This window comes from Hyla sarda, chromosome 2 (assembly GCF_029499605.1).
Source record: "Hyla sarda isolate aHylSar1 chromosome 2, aHylSar1.hap1, whole genome shotgun sequence".
NCBI lineage: Eukaryota > Metazoa > Chordata > Amphibia > Anura > Hylidae > Hyla > Hyla sarda.
In genome coordinates, this window is record NC_079190.1 from 427,912,103 (window position 1) to 427,934,528 (window position 22,426).

Genomic DNA, 22,426 nt, shown 5'->3' on the forward strand with positions numbered 1-22,426 from the left:
TCCCCCACTGACACAGTTGTAATGTCACAGCAGTTTTCAGAAACGCACTTATGATGTCATAGCCATTTACCTTATATTAGTAGACTTGTGATGTCACAGAAATGACTGTGATGTTACAATAGCTTACCTCCCTTAAGCTGTTGTGATTTATGTCACAGCTGCTACTTGTCGAAAAACACTTGTGACGTCACAGCAATTCACCTGACAAGAACACAGTTGTGATGACATTGCATCTTACCTGCATGAAACCCACTTGTATTGTCACAAAAGTGAACTGGACTATTAGGATCACCCTATTGCCAAGTTGTATGGATGCTGTTACAGCAGAACTGGTAATCTGTCTTAGTGGGCATATTCCTGTGGTTATGCTCTAGCATATAAGCAGCATATTTCATGCTGCACAAAATCTGAATATTTTCCTATGAGGAGACCAACACAGGGCAACCCGGTTGCAGCCCTGTATGTGGGATGAGGCTTGGAGGCAAGCCAATGCGCCATAGTCACGTCGACATGCGGGCCCGCCTCCAAACATCTAAACATTGCTGAACACACAGGGCTCCCACTAGTGGGAGTCTAGGGTCTGCCCCCCTATCCCCCCTATCCCCCCCCCCCGAACCCCCTTGCTGACCACAACTCAGAGAAAGCCTCTGCGCAGCGATTCACATGAGTGTGGTTTTTACCTATGTGAACATACTTTATTAAAGTCCTGTGCCCAATAACATATAACATACAAATACACAAAGGTTCTACACATCGCAGTCTAGGTGATGGGTGCCATAAAAGTCCATAGCACTCCAACACGGTTAACTTTTTTAAAATTTTACACTTCAATGTAAAGATAGAATAAAAGCATATGTAGCAACATACATATCCAGTGCTTATTCTAGTCCTTTTGTGACTGGACATAAGATAAATATGTGGTGAGGGTGTGATGAAGGGCAGATGTTATTACCCTAGAGGCAGAAGGCATTAACCCCTTGTGTTCATGACGCCAGGGCATGGTTATCCTCTACACCCGAGGTATGGCCGCTGGTTCCTGGGCTAGGCAACTGCCAAATAATCACTCCGATGCAAAGTTACGGAACAACGGCAGCTTTACTGATGCAGACAGATGGAATAGTCTTTACAGCTCAGTTAGGCCCAAGGAGATGACCAGTGACTTAAGGAGACTTGCGGGCTCGCTGGGACTTGTAGTGGATTTGAACTGAATTATGCAGACCCACGCTGACTTTAGCAGACTTGACTAACTTGACTATGACTGACTAGACTTCACCCCTGTTGTTGCTTACCAGGCTTTGACGTCCACCAGCGGGGCACTTGGTGATGGAAGTGTGGCTGCGTGACTAGGCCTTGGGTCTCCTCAGGACACCAGACACTCTCAGGTTTTGACTGTACCTCAGCATGCATAGAACTGACTAGCTAGCGCCTCCCTGGATTTCTAAGGGAGCAATTTGGAGTACTCCCATAGGTCACCACACAAGTCACCTGCTCACTGACACCTTCCCTGGTTACATGACTTGGTAACAACATTTAAAGGCATATGAACATTAGAAAGACAAATGAATAGATAACATAGGGCACTGTTAACCATTTAAGGTACACATAATGATGGTGGACACTGAAATAGAGTCCGCCACACAGAACAGAAAGGGTGTAGGAGAGCAACTCCTTTACTGGGCCACCACAAATATAAACGTAGTTCCAGATTTAAGGTTTGTGCTGCAATGTTTCGGTCTCGGACATTTAACAAGCCACATCTGCTGGTAGTTAGGCAGTAAAAGGGGCTTCACAGTCCGTCAGAAATAATATAAAAAACAACAACTAGTATCTACTTATCGATAGCTGCACCTATGTAAATATGACACAGATATGGAAATATGAGCTGGGGCCTGCTGACACCAATGCGGCGGTGTCACATGACTCTTAGTTTACTTAGCCCCTAAATCTCTTGAACAAGTGAGGTAATGAAGCTGCAGACACCACAGTTGATAGCGTCAGCAGTTTTGTTCCATTGACTCCCAAGGCAAAAAAATGTGTCGTTCATTGAGACCTTTGTTTTTTGCTGAGCTCTTGTGTTCACACAAAACAATAAGCAGCATCAGCTCATAAGCCCCTTTCTGCTCCCGGACCCTACATAAATTCTAATTTTCTATTGTACGTGATATGGGCCTCTGGGCTGATACTCTATGTATTCTCCATTCAAGTTAGACCACTCCTAAAAAAAAAAGCTTAAAAAAGAAAGTTTAGTGCAAGCAAATTTATGGAGTATATATTAGTGGGGAGGGGGTCTGGCTCAACACCAACCATCTGCTTCATTGGCTCAGTCACAGCGTTCCAGTGAGTAATACATGTGTGCTGCTTTTTATACTCCTTCTTCTTTAAATCAGGTATTATATGATGGTATATGTGTAGAATTGGATATATACATGCGTCACCATGTACTCCCATCCTTAAAGATGTATTGCAGTTTAAAGATGACCCCTTAGGTTTACCTACAGTCTCATGTGGGACCGAACTCTTATAGGACCTATGTCTTGTATTATAGAATTATTTCACTATCTGTGTTAGCCGAAATTTGTGACACTGTAATATTGTTTGTCTTATAAGTATAGCTGGTCCTTTGGGTTGTTTCACCTTAGGACAGATTATAAGACACACATGGGAGCAGAGAATTTGGTATAGAATATGGTACAGAATATGGTATAGGGGTCAGTGAATACAAAAAATATTTAATCAGTAAGATCAAAATCCTATGTGTTTTTACAACCTGTAATGATCAGTAGAGACAAAACCTGTAATGATCAGTAGAGACAAGGTTATCACTTATTAAGTCAATGTATATATATGGAAAATATTGCACTTTGATCTTTGAATATAATTAAGATGAGAAAGTAATATATTTATTAGAAATAGAGATGAGCGAACTTACAGCAAATTCGATTCGTCACGAACTTCTCGGCTCGGCAGTTGATGACTTATCCTGCATCAATGAGTTCAGCTTTCAGGTGCTCCGGTGGGCTGGAAAAGGTGGATACAGTCCTAGGAGAATCTTTCCTAGGACTGTATCCACCTTTTCCAGCCCACCGGAGCACCTGAAAGCTGAACTAATTTATGCAGGATAAGTCATCAACTGCCGAGCCGAGAAGTTCGTGACGAATCGAATTTACTGTAAGTTCGCTCATCTCTAATTAGAAGCTCACAATTCAATGCACATTCTATACTTATCACTGCAGACTCCATAATGTAGAATTTATGTAAACCTTGTTAGTCACATAAGGGTTTATTCACGACGGACATTGCCTTCTTTTTTTCTGGTGATCTTCTATTACTGTAGCTACATGACTGCTACATGACTGTAATGTTATAAAACATTTAACATGTTATAAGCCTGTCATAGCTTTTTATTGTCAGGGGGGGACTTAAAGGGGTACTCCGGTGGAAAACTTTTTTTTTTAATCAACTGGTGCCAGAAAGTTAAACAGATGTGTAAATGACTTCTTTCAAAAATTCTTAATCCTTACAGTACTTAAAGCGGCTGTATACTACAGAGGAAATTCTTTTCTTTTTTTTTAATTTCTTTTCTGTCACGACCACAGTGCTCTCTGCTGACACCTCTGTGCATTTTAGGATCTGTCCGGAGCAGGAGAGGTTTGCTAGGGGGATTTTCTCCTGCTCTGGACAGTTCCTGACATGGACAGAGGTGGCAGCAGAGAGCACTGAGGTCGTGACAGAAAAGAAATCCAAAAAGAAAAGAATCTCCTCTGTAGCGTTCAGCCGCTAATAAGTACTGGAAGGATTAAGATATTTTTTTTTTAAATAGAAGTCATTTACAAATCTGTTTAACTTTCTGGCATCAGTTGATTAAAAAAAAAAGTTTTCCACCGGAGTACCCCTTTAATCTGAGACTCCACTGATTATTAAAACAAAGAGGTACAATTGCTCTGCTAAGTGGTTTTCCCCCTTCAGATCTGCTTTTTAGCATTCTTCAGAGAACTGTATATTGGCTCTGTATTATGCTAAGTTTTTCTACTGCCTATAGTAGTTTTTCCCAACCAGTGTGCCTCCAGCTGTTGCAAAACTACAACTCCCAGCATGCCCGGACAGCCAACGGCTGTCCGGGCATGCTGGGAGTTGCAGTTTTGCAACAGCTGGAGGCACACTGGTTTGGGAACACTGGCCTATAGACATCTCTCACGAAAGAGCCAACAAATATTTGTTGACATGACAGCAACCTGATTCAACATTATTTATCATTTTGCAGCTATAGGATCTACATAAAAAGTGAAGTACTGCTGCACATATGGACTCTGCATTCTAGTTTCTTATGGTTCTAGTCTACGCCTTAGTTGAGGACCTTAAAGGGGTTATCCAGGAAAAAACTTTTTTTTTATATATCAACTGGCTCCAGAAAGTTAAACACATTTGTAAATTAAATCGAAAAAAATGGGGTATGTGCAGCTCACAATATAAATTAATCGAGGCTAATTGGAAAGTATTTACACCAAAAAATACTAGTACAAAATAATATATAAGGAAAAAAGGGGGGGTACCAAATGCCTCTAGATTAATACCATAAAATGGTACATGATGATAAAATTACAGAAAAAATAAATGATAAATCGGACTGTGCTTCACTTTAAATGATGTACAAATTTAATATAAAAAATACAAATAGGACATAAAATAAATAATACAAATGTATTACAAAAAATGCCTCCTACCACAGGGCCCTTGTGGGGAGGTGAGATAATTAAATACAAAACATATATTAAAAATATTTTTGTAAAAATTATAGCATGTAAATAACGCTCTACCGCTATCTCAATATATTGTAAACCGACATAGTATACTTTTGTGCGGTATACTCCGTTCCCATGTGATTTAGAACAGTTCACAAAGTGATATAGTTACCAACTCCTCAGGGTGGTTTTGGCTGGACGTCCGAGAGATAAATATATAAGAGCTGTATTCAGCGCTAGCGTGCGCTTACGGTGACGGGCCCGGATGCCACAGGCCAAAAAGGTCACCGGTCACGAAGTAATAGCAGGCTCGATGGCAGATGCAATGGAGGCTTTATCCAGCGCTGGCATGCGCTTGCGATGACGGGCCCGGTTGCCGCAGGCCAAGGAGAAGTCACCGATCACGGAGTGGCTCCGGAGATGTAGATATACTCGGAGATATGTGGATCTTGCTCCGGAAACAGGGAAAAGAAAGCCTCGTGGAAGATCTCTCGGCGTCTGGTGGAATGGCGGATAAGTTGTAGCCAGGTGTACAATCAGCAGGTGATGGAGTTGTATCGGAGATAGATGATTGCGGTTTGTAGATTGCGGTAGTCATGCAATAAGTATTTCTTTCTCTAGACGCGTTTCAGGGTACTTTATATATGACCCTTTCCTCAGTAGAGATATCTTTAACAGTGAAGCTCAAAGTCCTTTTATACATGTTACCTGTCTAATTGTTACAGGTGTGTTTCTGTTTAAATCTTCCGCAAATAGCGGAGTGGAATGGGAAAACATGGAGTTGTTTCATCTTAATAAAGCAGTGTTCACATTTAGAATCAGTATATATGCGTTCTTATTTAAATATAGTGTCGTATATATTGTAAACATTAGAACAATACATCTAACGTACAGTAAAGTGTACAGATAAAGTGTATAGTACTGAGATGGAAAACAAAAAGATAATAAAAATAAAAGTAAGAATAAAAATGAAAAAAATAATAATAAAACTAAAATAAAAATAAAAATAAAATAAATAAAAAGTAATAATTAAATGAATAAAGAAGAAAATAAAAATAAAAATAAAATAAAAATAAGAAAAAATAAATAAAAATAAAAATAAAAATAAAAAGATATAAAATAAATGTAAAATAGGTGTATAGATAAAATAAAGTGCTATAGAGTTACATGGAAGTAATTAGTGTATAAGAAGGTTGAAGGATGGCCAGTCACGCAGAGTAAAAATAGAGTGGGTCCGACCTCTCCATGGGGGCCCACATGTTTGAAAAAAAGGGGGGGCCTCCATGGGGAGAGCGGGACACACTCTACAGAAATCCAAAAAGTTCAAAATTCGAGTTAAGGCCATTCGGCTCTAGAGAATTAAATTCATAAATCTTCTGACTTTCAGCCTTAGACATTTTAACGATGAAGCTGCCTCCTCTCCAATCTTTCTTAATAGTTTGTAAGCCTGTATAGAAAAAAGTGGTGATTTCTTTATTGTGAAATTTTGCAAAATGGGCTGATAAAGGGTGTTTTAGGTTTCCATTTTTTATATTTGCTAGATGTTCAGCAATTCTAGTTTTTAATGGTCTTTTAGTTCTCCCAATGTATTGTTTCATACATCCACACTGTATCAAATATAGTACTCCACTTGTGTGGCACGAGATGTGTTCTTTAATGATCCATTTAAAGTCAGTAGTACATGATGAAATTTCTGTAGTTTTTTTAGGGCCCTTCACTTTCATACAATTGGGGCATATTCCACATCTGAAAAAGCCTTTTGTGTTTAGCCACGTCTCAGATATATTTTGAATTTTTATGGGTGGTTTTATACTTGGTGCAATCGTTATCCCCAAATTGGGGGCCTTTTTATATACAATGGGGGCTCGGTCTGGCAGCAATCCTCCTATATCTTTATCTTGTTTGACCATATGCCAGTGCTTATTGATAATTTGTTCAATTTTTTTATATTCATAATTATAAGGTAAAATTAATTTAATTGAATGTTCAGTGGATATAGTGTCTTTATCTTTTGGTGCAAAAAATGTGGTTCTATCTAGAAGTTTAACATGATTAAGGGACTGGGTTAGAAGTGTGTCCGGATAGTTTTTATCCTTGAAAAGAGAAGTCATATCTTCTGCTTCTTCCAAAAAAATATTGTTCGATGTACAGTTACGTTTTAAACGGCGAAACTGTCCTTTAGGGATATTTGTAAGCCAACTAGACAGATGGCAGCTTGTATAGTCTATGTAACTATTTTTCGTAGTAGGTTTCTTATAAGTATTGCAATTTAATCTAGTTTTATCCGGGCTCACTTTAATCTCTAAATCAAGGAAGGTGATGGATTGTGTACTAATGTGTGAAGTAAAATTTAGAAAGTGACTATTAGTGTTTAGATTGTTAATAAATAAATCTAAATCTGTGATAGACCCATCCCAAATTAAAATAATATCGTCAATGTAACGTCTCCAGAGCACCAGATTTGCGCCAAGGTGGGGGGTGATGGTGTCCTCTTCCCAAGATGCCATAAACAAATTAGCATAACTTGGCGCAAATCTGGTGCCCATCGCGGTACCGATTAACTGTAAATAATAATCACCATTAAAATAAAAATAATTGTGAGTAAGAATGAAATTAATAGCTGTGAGAATAAATTCAATCTGTGAAGGTTTGTGATTGTGTTTAAGTAAAAATTTCTGAGTTGCTGCCAGACCTAAATTGTGACGTATATTTGTGTAGAGGGATGATACATCCAAAGTGGCTAAAATATGATTGTCAGACCAGTTGAATGATTCAATAATTTCGACAATTTGGGTGGTATCTTTAATATAAGATTTGGTGCTTTGTACCATATCTTGTAAAAATTTGTCTACATATTGGGACAGGTTTGAAGTCATAGACCCGATCCCAGATATGATAGGTCTACCCGGAGGGCTAATTAAGCTCTTATGTGTCTTGGGTAGACAATAGAAAACAGGAAGTCTCTCATGAGTGCTCAAGATGAATTTATATTCGTTGTCATTGAGGATATCTTCCTCTAAAGCTTTTTTACAGATATTTAATAATTGAGCACTGTATTCTGCAGTGGGATCCTTTGTTAATTTTTTATATGTCATATCATCATTCAACTGTCTTTGACATTCATTTATATAGTCTTTTGTATTTAAAATCACAATACCTCCCCCCTTGTCGGCGGGACGTATTGTGATTTCGTTATTAGCCTGTAGTTCTTGAATTGCTTTCTTTTCTGCAGAATTGATATTAGATTTTTGTTTGTGGCTATATTTTAGTTGCCTAATATCTTTTTCTACTAGATTTTTGAAAGTCACAATATCTGGACCCATCATATTTTTTGGATAGAACCAAGATTGTGGTTTAAGATTCGTGTGTACAAATTCCGTAGGTTTGGGTTCATATTGAAAAGGGTGTTTGATAAAGTATTTTTTTAAACAAATAGTTCTAATAAATTTTTCAAGACCGACATATGTGTCGAATTTTTTTAAGGGATAAGATGGAGCAAATTTTAAGCCCTTATTCAACAATTTAGTCTGGGCAGGAGTTAAAGTATGATTGCTTAAATTGATAATGACATTGTCTATTGGTGTGGATGTGTCTTTCCTATTTTCTGAGGTGGTTGTGATAGATTTTCTATTTCTAAATTTTCTTCGTGTCCTCTTTTTTTGGGGGGGTTCGGTGTTGCAATTGGTTCTATGTGGTTTTTCCCAGGTATGGGATGCATCTCCACTGTTACAGTCTGTGTTCTCTGTGTTGGTCCTGTTGGTTGTGATCGGTGTGTTTGATACTGGTTGTGTCTGTATGGAGATTGTGGATATTTTCTCCACTTGGGGGAGTAGTGTTGTGTTTGGTATGTATAGTGAGATTGGTGATGATTGGTATAAGGAGGATATTTTTTCCTGGTGTATGGAGATGGGTTTTGTGTGTAATTGAGATTGGTCTGAGGGTGTTCTTCCCCAAAAAAATGTTTTTTATCTGTCAAGGGGGCATATCTATTCTGAGTATTGATATTATAAGTGGTTACTTTCTCAGATGTGGCTGATCTAGAAGGTTTAATCGTGGTTTGCCATAGGAGTTTTTTTGTTTTTCTGCTGATGATTTCTTCTTCTAATCTATCCAATTTTTTACATAAATGTTATATTATTTTGTACTAGTATTTTTTGGTGTAAATACTTTCCAATTAGCCTCGATTAATTTATATTGTGAGCTGCACATACCCCATTTTTTTCGATTTAATCTTATTACACCTTTGTGAACGTGCTCCACTATTTCATGATGAACATTTGGTCACATTTAGAGAATAAGAAAAAATCAATAGATAATTTTACATTTTCAAATATTGACAAAAATTCTATAAAACCAGATGAAGGTATAGATTTACAGACAATTCAAAATTTTAAAAGGTTGGAGAATGTCTTGTCACGCAGATTAAGAAACCAGTGGGAAATTAAAAGTTTGTCCCACTTACTAGAGATAGACCACATCCCAAAGGGTTTATATCTAAACAAAACCCCTGCGGGGGACCTAGAAAGCGAACAGTTTAATTCTAAATGGGATAAAACCCTCAAAGAGTATTCTAAGGGACTGGTCAGATTGGTCATAGAAAGAAGAAAAGAACTTATAGTTACCCAAGATAATGAAATCAATCAAATCAAAATACTACTAGACCAATATGACCAATCCCCGGAATATCTTAAACAACAAGAACATTTATGTAAAAAATTGGATAGATTAGAAGAAGAAATCATCAGCAGAAAAACAAAAAAACTCCTATGGCAAACCACGATTAAACCTTCTAGATCAGCCACATCTGAGAAAGTAACCACTTATAATATCAATACTCAGAATAGATATGCCCCCTTGACAGATAAAAAACATTTTTTTGGGGAAGAACACCCTCAGACCAATCTCAATTACACACAAAACCCATCTCCATACACCAGGAAAAAATATCCTCCTTATACCAATCATCACCAATCTCACTATACATACCAAACACAACACTACTCCCCCAAGTGGAGAAAATATCCACAATCTCCATACAGACACAACCAGTATCAAACACACCGATCACAACCAACAGGACCAACACAGAGAACACAGACTGTAACAGTGGAGATGCATCCCATACCTGGGAAAAACCACATAGAACCAATTGCAACACCGAACCCCCCCAAAAAAAGAGGACACGAAGAAAATTTTGAAATAGAAAATCTATCACAACCACCTCAGAAAATAGGAAAGACACATCCACACCAATAGACAATGTCATTATCAATTTAAGCAATCATACTTTAACTCCTGCCCAGACTAAATTGTTGAATAAGGGCTTAAAATTTGCTCCATCTTATCCCTTAAAAAAATTCGACACATATGTCGGTCTTGAAAAATTTATTAGAACTATTTGTTTAAAAAAATACTTTATCAAACACCCTTTTCAATATGAACCCAAACCTACGGAATTTGTACACACGAATCTTAAACCACAATCTTGGTTCTATCCAAAAAATATGATGGGTCCAGATATTGTGACTTTCAAAAATCTAGTAGAAAAAGATATTAGGCAACTAAAATATAGCCACAAACAAAAATCTAATATCAATTCTGCAGAAAAGAAAGCAATTCAAGAACTACAGGCTAATAACGAAATCACAATACGTCCCGCCGACAAGGGGGGAGGTATTGTGATTTTAAATACAAAAGACTATATAAATGAATGTCAAAGACAGTTGAATGATGATATGACATATAAAAAATTAACAAAGGATCCCACTGCAGAATACAGTGCTCAATTATTAAATATCTGTAAAAAAGCTTTAGAGGAAGATATCCTCAATGACAACGAATATAAATTCATCTTGAGCACTCATGAGAGACTTCCTGTTTTCTATTGTCTACCCAAGACACATAAGAGCTTAATTAGCCCTCCGGGTAGACCTATCATATCTGGGATCGGGTCTATGACTTCAAACCTGTCCCAATATGTAGACAAATTTTTACAAGATATGGTACAAAGCACCAAATCTTATATTAAAGATACCACCCAAATTGTCGAAATTATTGAATCATTCAACTGGTCTGACAATCATATTTTAGCCACTTTGGATGTATCATCCCTCTACACAAATATACGTCACAATTTAGGTCTGGCAGCAACTCAGAAATTTTTACTTAAACACAATCACAAACCTTCACAGATTGAATTTATTCTCACAGCTATTAATTTCATTCTTACTCACAATTATTTTTATTTTAATGGTGATTATTATTTACAGTTAATCGGTACCGCGATGGGCACCAGATTTGCGCCAAGTTATGCTAATTTGTTTATGGCATCTTGGGAAGAGGACACCATCACCCCCCACCTTGGCGCAAATCTGGTGCTCTGGAGACGTTACATTGACGATATTATTTTAATTTGGGATGGGTCTATCACAGATTTAGATTTATTTATTAACAATCTAAACACTAATAGTCACTTTCTAAATTTTACTTCACACATTAGTACACAATCCATCACCTTCCTTGATTTAGAGATTAAAGTGAGCCCGGATAAAACTAGATTAAATTGCAATACTTATAAGAAACCTACTACGAAAAATAGTTACATAGACTATACAAGCTGCCATCTGTCTAGTTGGCTTACAAATATCCCTAAAGGACAGTTTCGCCGTTTAAAACGTAACTGTACATCGAACAATATTTTTTTGGAAGAAGCAGAAGATATGACTTCTCTTTTCAAGGATAAAAACTATCCGGACACACTTCTAACCCAGTCCCTTAATCATGTTAAACTTCTAGATAGAACCACATTTTTTGCACCAAAAGATAAAGACACTATATCCACTGAACATTCAATTAAATTAATTTTACCTTATAATTATGAATATAAAAAAATTGAACAAATTATCAATAAGCACTGGCATATGGTCAAACAAGATAAAGATATAGGAGGATTGCTGCCAGACCGAGCCCCCATTGTATATAAAAAGGCCCCCAATTTGGGGATAACGATTGCACCAAGTATAAAACCACCCATAAAAATTCAAAATATATCTGAGACGTGGCTAAACACAAAAGGCTTTTTCAGATGTGGAATATGCCCCAATTGTATGAAAGTGAAGGGCCCTAAAAAAACTACAGAAATTTCATCATGTACTACTGACTTTAAATGGATCATTAAAGAACACATCTCGTGCCACACAAGTGGAGTACTATATTTGATACAGTGTGGATGTATGAAACAATACATTGGGAGAACTAAAAGACCATTAAAAACTAGAATTGCTGAACATCTAGCAAATATAAAAAATGGAAACCTAAAACACCTTTTATCAGCCCATTTTGCAAAATTTCACAATAAAGAAATCACCACTTTTTTCTATACAGGCTTACAAACTATTAAGAAAGATTGGAGAGGAGGCAGCTTCATCGTTAAAATGTCTAAGGCTGAAAGTCAGAAGATTTATGAATTTAATTCTCTAGAGCCGAATGGCCTTAACTCGAATTTTGAACTTTTTGGATTTCTGTAGAGTGTGTCCCGCTCTCCCCATGGAGGCCCCCCCTTTTTTTCAAACATGTGGGCCCCCATGGAGAGGTCGGACCCACTCTATTTTTACTCTGCGTGACTGGCCATCCTTCAACCTTCTTATACACTAATTACTTCCATGTAACTCTATAGCACTTTATTTTATCTATACACCTATTTTACATTTATTTTATATCTTTTTATTTTTATTTTTATTTTTATTTATTTTTTCTTATTTTTATTTTATTTTTATTTTTATTTTCTTTATTCATTTAATTATTACTTTTTATTTATTTTATTTTTATTTTTATTTTTATTTTAGTTTTATTATTATTTTTTTCATTTTTATTCTTACTTTTATTTTTATTATCTTTTTGTTTTCCATCTCAGTACTATACACTTTATCTGTACACTTTACTGTATGTTAGATGTATTGTTCTAATGTTTACAATATATACGACACTATATTTAAATAAGAACGCATATATACTGATTCTAAATGTGAACACTGCTTTATTAAGATGAAACAACTCCATGTTTTCCCATTCCACTCCGCTATTTGCGGAAGATTTAAACAGAAACACACCTGTAACAATTAGACAGGTAACATGTATAAAAGGACTTTGAGCTTCACTGTTAAAGATATCTCTACTGAGGAAAGGGTCATATATAAAGTACCCTGAAACGCGTCTAGAGAAAGAAATACTTATTGCATGACTACCGCAATCTACAAACCGCAATCATCTATCTCCGATACAACTCCATCACCTGCTGATTGTACACCTGGCTACAACTTATCCGCCATTCCACCAGACGCCGAGAGATCTTCCACGAGGCTTTCTTTTCCCTGTTTCCGGAGCAAGATCCACATATCTCCGAGTATATCTACATCTCCGGAGCCACTCCGTGATCGGTGACTTCTCCTTGGCCTGCGGCAACCGGGCCCGTCATCGCAAGCGCATGCCAGCGCTGGATAAAGCCTCCATTGCATCTGCCATCGAGCCTGCTATTACTTCGTGACCGGTGACCTTTTTGGCCTGTGGCATCCGGGCCCGTCACCGTAAGCGCACGCTAGCGCTGAATACAGCTCTTATATATTTATCTCTCGGACGTCCAGCCAAAACCACCCTGAGGAGTTGGTAACTATATCACTTTGTGAACTGTTCTAAATCACATGGGAACGGAGTATACCGCACAAAAGTATACTATGTCGGTTTACAATATATTGAGATAGCGGTAGAGCGTTATTTACATGCTATAATTTTTACAAAAATATTTTTAATATATGTTTTGTATTTAATTATCTCACCTCCCCACAAGGGCCCTGTGGTAGGAGGCATTTTTTGTAATACATTTGTATTATTTATTTTATGTCCTATTTGTATTTTTTATATTAAATTTGTACATCATTTAAAGTGAAGCACAGTCCGATTTATCATTTATTTTTTCTGTAATTTTATCATCATGTACCATTTTATGGTATTAATCTAGAGGCATTTGGTACCCCCCCTTTTTTCCTTATACATTTGTAAATTACTTCTATTAAAAAAAAATCTTAATCCTTTCAGTACTTATGAGCTTCTGAAGTTAAGGTTGTTCTTTTCTGTCTAAGTGCTCTCTGATGACACGTGTCTCGCTAACCGCCCAGTTTAGAAGCAAATCCCCATAGCAAACCTCTTCTAAACTGGGTGGTTCCCGAGACACATGTCATCAGAGAGCACTTAGACAGAAAAGAACAACCTTACCTTTAGAAGCTCATAAGTACTGAAAGGATTAAGATTTTTTAATAGAAGTAATTTACAAATCTGTTTAACTTTCTGGAGCCAGTTGATATATATATATATATATATATATATATATATATATAAAAGTTTTTTTCCTCGATAACCCCTTTAATGTTCTATACATTCTCAAATACAAATTGTCACGGCACAGACAGCGAACCCTCAGTGATTTCCACATAAAGGATCTTTAGCAGTGAAAGCTTTCAAAAAATAGGTAGTTGGGGAAATCCAAATGTAATTCTCCTGAATGGTTCTATTCAGAATCCATAGTCTGTCATTTATTTTCTGTTGCTCTTATAGCACCATCATAGCCCAGAGTGCTGTACAGAGATTGACACCAGTCTCTGTTCATAATCTACATAAGAAGCAGCATAAATTATCCAGATGTATTTGCAGCTCCACCGAAACCCTGCATTTCAGGGACATATAAAGTAACATTATATTTGCAATTGCTATTCATAATATACAACAAAGGAACATGAAGTCGCACTCACCGGGACAAATCTTCAGCGTGATGAAAGCTTTATTCCACAAGAAATGCTGCAGATACAGGAAAATTTGAATCCATGGCGGGCAGCGAGAGCCGGTGAGACTCTCAGACGCGGGGCATACCGCTGATAGGCTATCATGGTATGCCCCGCGTCTCACCGGCTCTCGCTCCCCGCCATGGATTCAAATTTTCCTGTATCTGCAGCATTTCTTGTGGAATAAAGCTTTCATCACGCTGAAGATTTGTCCGGGTGAGTGCGACTTCATGTTCCTTTGTTGTATGACATCTTTCTGAAGCTCTTTATACTTGGAAGTCAGCACCCTAGGATACAGCTAGCTGCTAATTTATACCTGTAGCCAACAATGGCCAATAGGAGCCAGCCTACGGGATTTTACGTGTTTGTAGAGCGGTGCCTGGTTTACTTCTTTACCGTTTATGCTATTCATAATACAGTCTCGACTGGACAACAAAACCTGCTTCTCTTTGTATAGCTGGTGTATATAGCTGGCCCAAATGGCACTTGTAAAGGGAATCGAAGAACATCCTAGAAATGAGCAGGATTTGGAGAATAAAAATAACCTTAGATATGATATCATAGAGTATGATATCAAATGTTACTACTTTTTCTTTTGTGTTCAAAGTTAAAAATTCTGATAATGGAATTATTACAGATTTCATAAAGATTTCCAAGATGTCTCACACCGGAGCTCAAGGAAGCATTGGTAGCCATTCATCTTTGGGGCTGCAGAATTACAAGGTATGTACAACAATATGGTATAGTATATAGCATTGCATTTCTGCATACATAATAACCTGTTACAGTCATTAATTAATTATTAGGTATATTTTTTCTGAATAAGAATAATGCATGCCGACCCTTAACCGACGATATAACACTAGTGCTATAGTAAAGATATTGCATAGTGGGGGAGCATAAGGTGCTGTCTGATTTATTTAACATGTTCTGGAAAGTTTCTTAAAAGTAAAATCTGCAGATTATAAAGACAAATGTTTCAACAAGACATATAGAGGCCAATAAATGTAGAACACAATATCCTTCTAAGTTCTTTTTCCGTCTTGTCTATTTTATTTTTTTATTTACAGCTGATTTGCTATGAATATGAAAATTTCCAAGGCCGCAAAGTGGAATTCAACAGCGAGTGCAGAAACTTGTGTGACCGAGGCTTCGACCATGTGAAGTCCATTCGAGTGGAAGCTGGGCCGTAAGTTTCAAATTCTTCAAACATATCTAATAGGGGAGGTTTAAATAAAAAATATGAAAAATGTAAGAAGATCAGAAAAAAATATGAAAAACGTAAGAAGATCAGTCAGCCTCATACATGTTTGTGTTTTCCTAAATGTTTGTATTCCCCATGAAATAACAATAACAATACCTCTACTTAAAGGAGAACTGTAGTGCAATATAATTTATCCCCTAATTTATCTCCGAAGGATAGGGGATAAGTTATAGATCGCGGGGGAGATCGCAGGGGGGTACGACCACTGGGACCCCCCACGATTTCCTGTACTGGGCCGCGGCAGTATGTTCCGGGGTGTTCCGTGTCTGCCGCAGCCTTCTGCTGGGGACGACACGGCGCTTCCTGCAGACTGCCGCAGCCCTGTACAGGTTATTCCTTATTTTTCTAACAGGATAACTTACATTGCACTACAGTTCTCCTTTAACAATACCTCTACTTCTTCCTTGAAATGTATAAATCAATTGACAACTGAGGGTTACCATTCCAGCCATCAATAAAGTAGGGTCTTACACAATCTTTCACTGTCAACAGTGATTGAACAGTATCAGGGTGTGCAGGGACCAGACACTTAGACTAGGAAAATGTTACCAACAAGTCGTCAGTTTATTTATGAATTTTCAGGAGAAATAGTAGATGTCTGACATATTACAAAGTAAGAAAGGTTGATTGAGATTTGTTGTTTTATGAGGAATCTGCATACACTGCAATCCATCCATCACTGTAAGGAGAGACAGGGCTTGTTACCTGGAGCACCTGCTACCTTCAGTTATTTTGGAGTAAACAGTCCATGCATCAATATCTGCAATATCACATAAATATTGGGTCAATATTATAACACATTATGGTTCAAATTTGCAGATGGGTCACTTTTGAACAGAAAGATTTCACTGGAGAGATGTTCATTCTGGAGAAAGGAGAATACCCCCGCTGGGACTCCTGGTCTAACTGCTTCCGTTCCGATAGGATCATGTCCTTGAGACCAGTCCGTATGGTAAGATCTTAACCCCAATTGAAGTCAATAAGAAATCATCTCGTAAAATATTCCTCATGCTTTTATTAATCAGATTGACATGAAATTTCCCCAAAGGGTCATTCTATCCTACAATTTTATCTTTCAGTATGTATATTTAGGGTTCAAGGTGTATGTACCATAGTGGCCCCATCCCCTTCTCCATGGGGGGGAAAGATAGGGGAAATATAAAGAGAAAAGGTGGAAATGTATTAAACATTTTGGAAAATGTGCAGTTGTCTATGGTCCTTTTATTTTTAATATTGTTCATTTTTTTTATTATGCATTAATATTTATTTTTATTATTTTATTTAAAAAAAAATTCCTCTGAAAAGTGAAAGCTGCAATCTGACAGGTTGCTATTGGCAACTTCTTCCCTGTTCTTTTGTTTGATAAATCTACAAGGGGTCGTGGGGAATGTCAATAAGTAGTGGCTCCTCTGTCCTAGGATATTGAGATATTAATGGGGCCACAATTTGGAGCTTTACTATGTGGTCCCAAATGATCACAGTGGTACACAATAAAAGGAAAAGACTGAATGGTTGCAATAGATTTCCATTAAATGATACATTTCTAAAAATGTGCTAAATGATCCTCAGTATATTGTTACAATAATATTAATATAATACATCATTACTGGTTTAGAGTTTTTTCTATCTATTATTTTTACTTTTAATTTCTTAGGTTGCATTCACATCACTATTCGGGAATATGGCCGCCAGATCCGATGGGACAATTTGGAAACCGGCTGTAGCCCTTGCCACCCCCCTTTTCATTTTAATGAGCCGAACGGAGTCAGCTAGTGACTCAGTTCGGCTCATTTTTTGGACTGTATCAGTTTTTGTTGGCCGACTGAAAACCGAGAAAAACAATTAACCGAACGGAGTCACTAGCGGACTCCGTTCGGCTCATTGAAATATATAGGGTGTGGCACGGGGATACGGAAGCAGCTGTTTAGAAAACACTGGACTAGGAGCATTGGTACGAAGGCAGAAAAATGCATAGCTGTGTTACTAAAAGGGTTATTCAGGATTAGAAGAACATGGTATAGATTGTGAGTGGTATTGCAGGAAAACCCCCTTAACCAGGCACAACTCACATGGTTGTTTTTGATACATGACAACTCCTTTCAGGCTGCTGTATCACCAAATTGTTATGTGAAAGGAGCCTGAAAGGAGTTGTCATGTATCAAAAACAACCAAGTGAGTTGTGCCTGGTTAAGGGGTTTTTCCTGCAATACCACTCACAATCTATACCATGTTCTTCTAATCCTGAATAACCCTTTAAGTAACACAGCTATGCATTTTTCTGCCTTCGTACCAATGCTCCTATTCCAGTGTTTTCTAAACAGCGTGTCTCCAGCTGTTGCAAAACTTCAACTCCCAGCGTGCCTTTGGCTGTCCGGGCATGCTGGGAGTTGTAGTTTTGCACCAGCTGGAGGCACGTTTTTCAGAAAACACTGTCCCAGTCTAATACAAGGCAAATGGTAAACTAAAACTCCTTATAATATAAATCATTTATTCTTGTATTGATTTATGTAACATGACAATCTCTTAAATTACAGGACACTCAGGATTATAAGATCTCCCTCTATGAATGTATCAATTTCGAGGGTAGGAAGATGGAGGTCTGTGATGAAGATATCCCCAGTTTGTGGTCCTATGGATTTCAGGATAGAGTCGCTAGTGTTCAGGTCCTTGGAGGAACGTAAGTGTTTAGAGATACACTAACTCCTGTACATTTATACACAACCGGACATGGTAAAGACTTATCTAAGGATTTCACATAGGGGGAGATTTATCAAAACCTGTTCAGAGGAAAAGTTGCTGAGTTGCCCATAGCAACCAATCAGATTACTACTTTCATTTTTGAAAAGGGCCTCTGAAAAATGAAAGTAGTAATCTGATTGGGTGCTATGCACAACTCAGTAACTTTTGCTCTGGACAGGTTTTGATAAATCTCCCCCTTAGGGTATGTTCAGACTACGGATTTGTAGCTGAATCTCCGCTCGCGGAATTCTGCGAGTGAAATTCCGCACAGTGAATGTTACTATCTGTGTGAATGGGTCTTCCACGAGACCCGTTCACACTGCGGGATTTCAGCGGTGGACAATTCCACCGCTGAAATTTTTCAGCGCAAAGAAAGAACATGTTCATTCTTTGCGCGGAAGTCCGCGAGCACTGCTAAGCCGTCAATGGTGACGGCGCAGTGCCGCGCGGTCCTACCACCACCGCTGGCTGCCAGACTGAATCTCCGCTCGCTGAATTCCGCGAGCGGAGATTCAGCCACAAATCCATAGTCTGAACATACCCATAGTCTTAAAAAAAAAAATTGTAATTAAATTCTCAATTGTACATGAAGACACAATGGAAGATCAGCTGAGTATTGGAGATATAGAACAATAACTATTAGTTCATTCATGACTTTTGCTGTAGTGCCATCTGGTGCATGTCTATAGATCAAACCATTTTAGGGTCCTTTTAGACAGGCTTCTCTATAGATTTTGGCACTCACCGTTCACTTGCTGAGCCATTATATGGCCCAAATAATCGTGTAGCCGGGTAGCACGAACGGTCGCTAGATTGTTAATGTGGCTCTTAAAGGGGGTACTTCAGTGGAAAACTTTTTTTTTTTTAATCAACTGGTGCCAGAAAATTAAACAGATTAGTAAATTACTTCTATTAAAAAATCTTAATCCTCCCAGTACTTATTAGCTGCTGAATACTACAGTGGAAATTATTTTCTTTTTGGAACACAGAGCTCTCTGCTGACATCATGACCACAGTGCTCTCTGCTGACATCTCTGTCCATTTTAAGAACTGTCCAGAGTAGGAGAAAATCCCCATGGCAAACATATGCTGCTCTGGACAGTTCCTAAAATGGACAGAAATGTCAGCAGAGAGCACTGTGGTCATGATGTCAGCAGAAAGCACTGTGTTCCAAAAAGAAATTAATTTCCTATAGTATTCAGCAGCTAATAAGTACAGGAAGGATTAAGATTTTTTAATAGAAGTAATTTTCACTTTATGGCACCAGTGGATTTAAAAAAAAATTTCCACAGGAGTACCCCTTTAAAGGGGTACTCAGGAGAAAAAAATTAATCAAATCAAATGGTGCCAGAAGATTATGCAGATTTGTAAATTCCTTCTATTTAAAAATCTTAATCCTTCCAGTGCTTATCAGCTGCTTTATGCTCCAGAGGAAGCTGTGTGGTTATTTCCAGTCTGACCACAGTGCTCTCTACTGACACCTCTGTCCGTGTCAGGAACTGTCCAGAGCAGGAGCAAACTCCATTGCAAACCTCTTCTGCTCTGGACAGTTCCTGACACGGACAGAGGTGTACAGGAAGGATTAAGATTTTTAAATAGAAGTAATTTACAAATCTGTATATCTTTCTGGCACCATTTTATTTGAAATTTTTTTTTTTACTCTGGAGTACCCCTTCAACTATAGATGCACATTCCCTGGTAACAATTATTTTATTGGATGCACAAAAGATGATCGTTTTCTCATTCTTCAACTAGCCCTTTTACACAATTGGCACAATTGGCCCAAAAGGGCCTTTATACCACCAGGCAATGCTACTCAAGCATTTGGTCAAATTGGTGGAGAGCTGTTCCAGAGCACCTTCTTCAGCATAAATCATAAGGGCTTACTACTAGGGTTGCCACCTGACCAGTATTTTACCGGTACAGCTGGTATTTTGACCACCCTGATGGTATTTTTGAATGAAATCCTCTAACTCCCGGAATGTTGCACCATAACCTATACCAGTGTTTCCCAACCAGAGCTCCTCCAGCTGTTGCAAAACTACCACTCCCAGCATTTTTTTTTTTACAAAAACCACGAAATATATCAATCAAAATTTACCACTAGTACAATATGTCACTAAAAACATTCTCAGAATTGTTTTCATAAGTGAAAGCGTTCTAAAGTTATTACCAAATAAGTGGACGCTTGTGAGATTTAGAAAATTTGCCTAGGTCATTAATGTCAAAACAGGCTGTTGAGTAAAGGGGTTAGGTCTATGGACTGTAATATTATAATGGATTAAATAACTGATTTTTTTTATGTGTTCATCTAGATGGGTTGGATACCAATATCCTGGTTACAGAGGTTATCAATACTTAATGGAATATGGACCATACAAGCACTGGAACAACTGGGGAGCCAATCAGCCCCAAATTCAGTCTATCCGCCGAGTAAAGGACATGCAGTGGTACAAGAGAGGAAATTTTGAAGTTGGAAACTAAGAAAGCATCGAGGAAAAGACACATAACCTGACTGACAGAAGAAAGGGACTTGTTTCTTTTTAATCTTTGAACCATTCTCTGTTTATTGGTGAGAGAGATACGATTCTTACTTTATTCATTCGTCCACAAAGTCATTTATATATTAAGGGTATTTTCTGGTTATGTAAGAGTTTAGGTTCTATCGGTAATAGAATATTTTTGCCTCTTCAGATCTTCACGTTCTTCTAGCTACTACTCCACCAGTTACCCCCTACTGCTGCTTCTACTGTATATAATGGGGTAACTTAGCAGGTTCATCCTTGTTTACATGGAATCATCCAAGGGGAATGAAGGGGATGTAGAATGTACCACCTTTATGCCTGAGAACTGGTTATATGATAGTAACTAAACTCATACATTTTAGACTCAGTATCATAAGTTTTTATGGATATTTTGCTCTGCCCCTGTGTGACTAGGTCATCTAGTCTGACAATATCTAGTGTCGGCTAAAATAAGGATATGCTAACAGAAGAAAGGTTGGGTCAGTTTCAGCATAACCCTATAGTCTATTTTATTACAAATATAGATTATTTCTCAGACTTCAGACTTAGTGAATAGCATTGTACAACACAGTGCACAATGTCCACAGCTGACTCAGCTATAGACTACAACAAGCCCTCTCTCTCCCCAATAATATGAAATATCCAGAAGATCTGCCTTTATCGAGGGTGGGAACATATGGGCACTGTCATCCTTCTCAGGGAGAAACAAGTCTTGTTTTTACTACACAAAAACCTCATCGAACAAATGCACAGCATTAAACTGTTCAGTGTTCCTTTCCAAAGCACTGTCCATCCAAACGCAGCTTTGCCAAACCACCAATACGTGTGTCAAACTCTTTGCAGTCTAACAAAAAATAAAGAATATATATAAGAAATGTGGCTGTTGTTGATGTTTATTTATATACAAATTGATTGAATTTACTGATTAATTTGTTCAAAGTGTTTTCTGTCATAAGGAAACTGTCTTTGTATCTACATAGTCATCTGTACTCAGCTGCCTCTCCTGTCAGGGGCTTAGCTATAGAGGTAGCAGAGGTAGCAGTCGCATCGGGGCCCTGGTGTCTAAGGGGGCCCCAAAGCACATCTGCCCCATAAGAGACCAGTATTATAATTGGCATATGGGCCCTGTTGCAGATACCGTATTTATCGGGGTATACCACGCACCGGCCTATAACACGCACCCTCATTTTACCAAGGATATTTGGGTAAAAATATCGAATTATCAGTGGTGCACACCTACAAGACGCAACCCTTTAAACCCAAAAATTTCAAGCTAGAGAATTAGTGAGAAGTTGAACATCCAACCTTCAGTCCTTAAGCCAATCTAGT

The 22,426-nt window shown here is 37.9% G+C and overlaps 2 protein-coding genes across 5 annotated transcripts in view; one reads left to right on the plus strand and one right to left on the minus strand.

Moving 5' to 3' along the window:
• CRYBA1 (crystallin beta A1) overlaps window positions 1–1,370 on the minus strand; it is a 66,070-nt gene extending 64,700 nt beyond the window's left edge. The window contains exon 1 of the mRNA XM_056559039.1: window positions 1,290–1,370. The gene's annotated coding sequence lies outside the window, so the exon portion shown is untranslated. The remainder of the gene's footprint in view (window positions 1–1,289) is intronic.
• The window catches only part of LOC130356901 (beta-crystallin B1-like), an 83,589-nt gene extending 61,633 nt beyond the window's left edge, over window positions 1–21,956 (plus strand). For all 4 annotated transcript variants that reach the window (XM_056559041.1, XM_056559040.1, XM_056559042.1 and 1 more), the window contains 5 exons: window positions 15,207–15,292; window positions 15,640–15,758; window positions 16,653–16,785; window positions 18,368–18,510; window positions 20,888–21,956. In XM_056559041.1, the coding sequence (XP_056415016.1) occupies window positions 15,207–15,292; window positions 15,640–15,758; window positions 16,653–16,785; window positions 18,368–18,510; window positions 20,888–21,056 (650 nt within the window). In that variant the 3' untranslated portion in view covers window positions 21,057–21,956. The remainder of the gene's footprint in view (window positions 1–15,206; window positions 15,293–15,639; window positions 15,759–16,652; window positions 16,786–18,367; window positions 18,511–20,887) is intronic.
• Window positions 21,957–22,426: the final 470 nt, after the last annotated feature.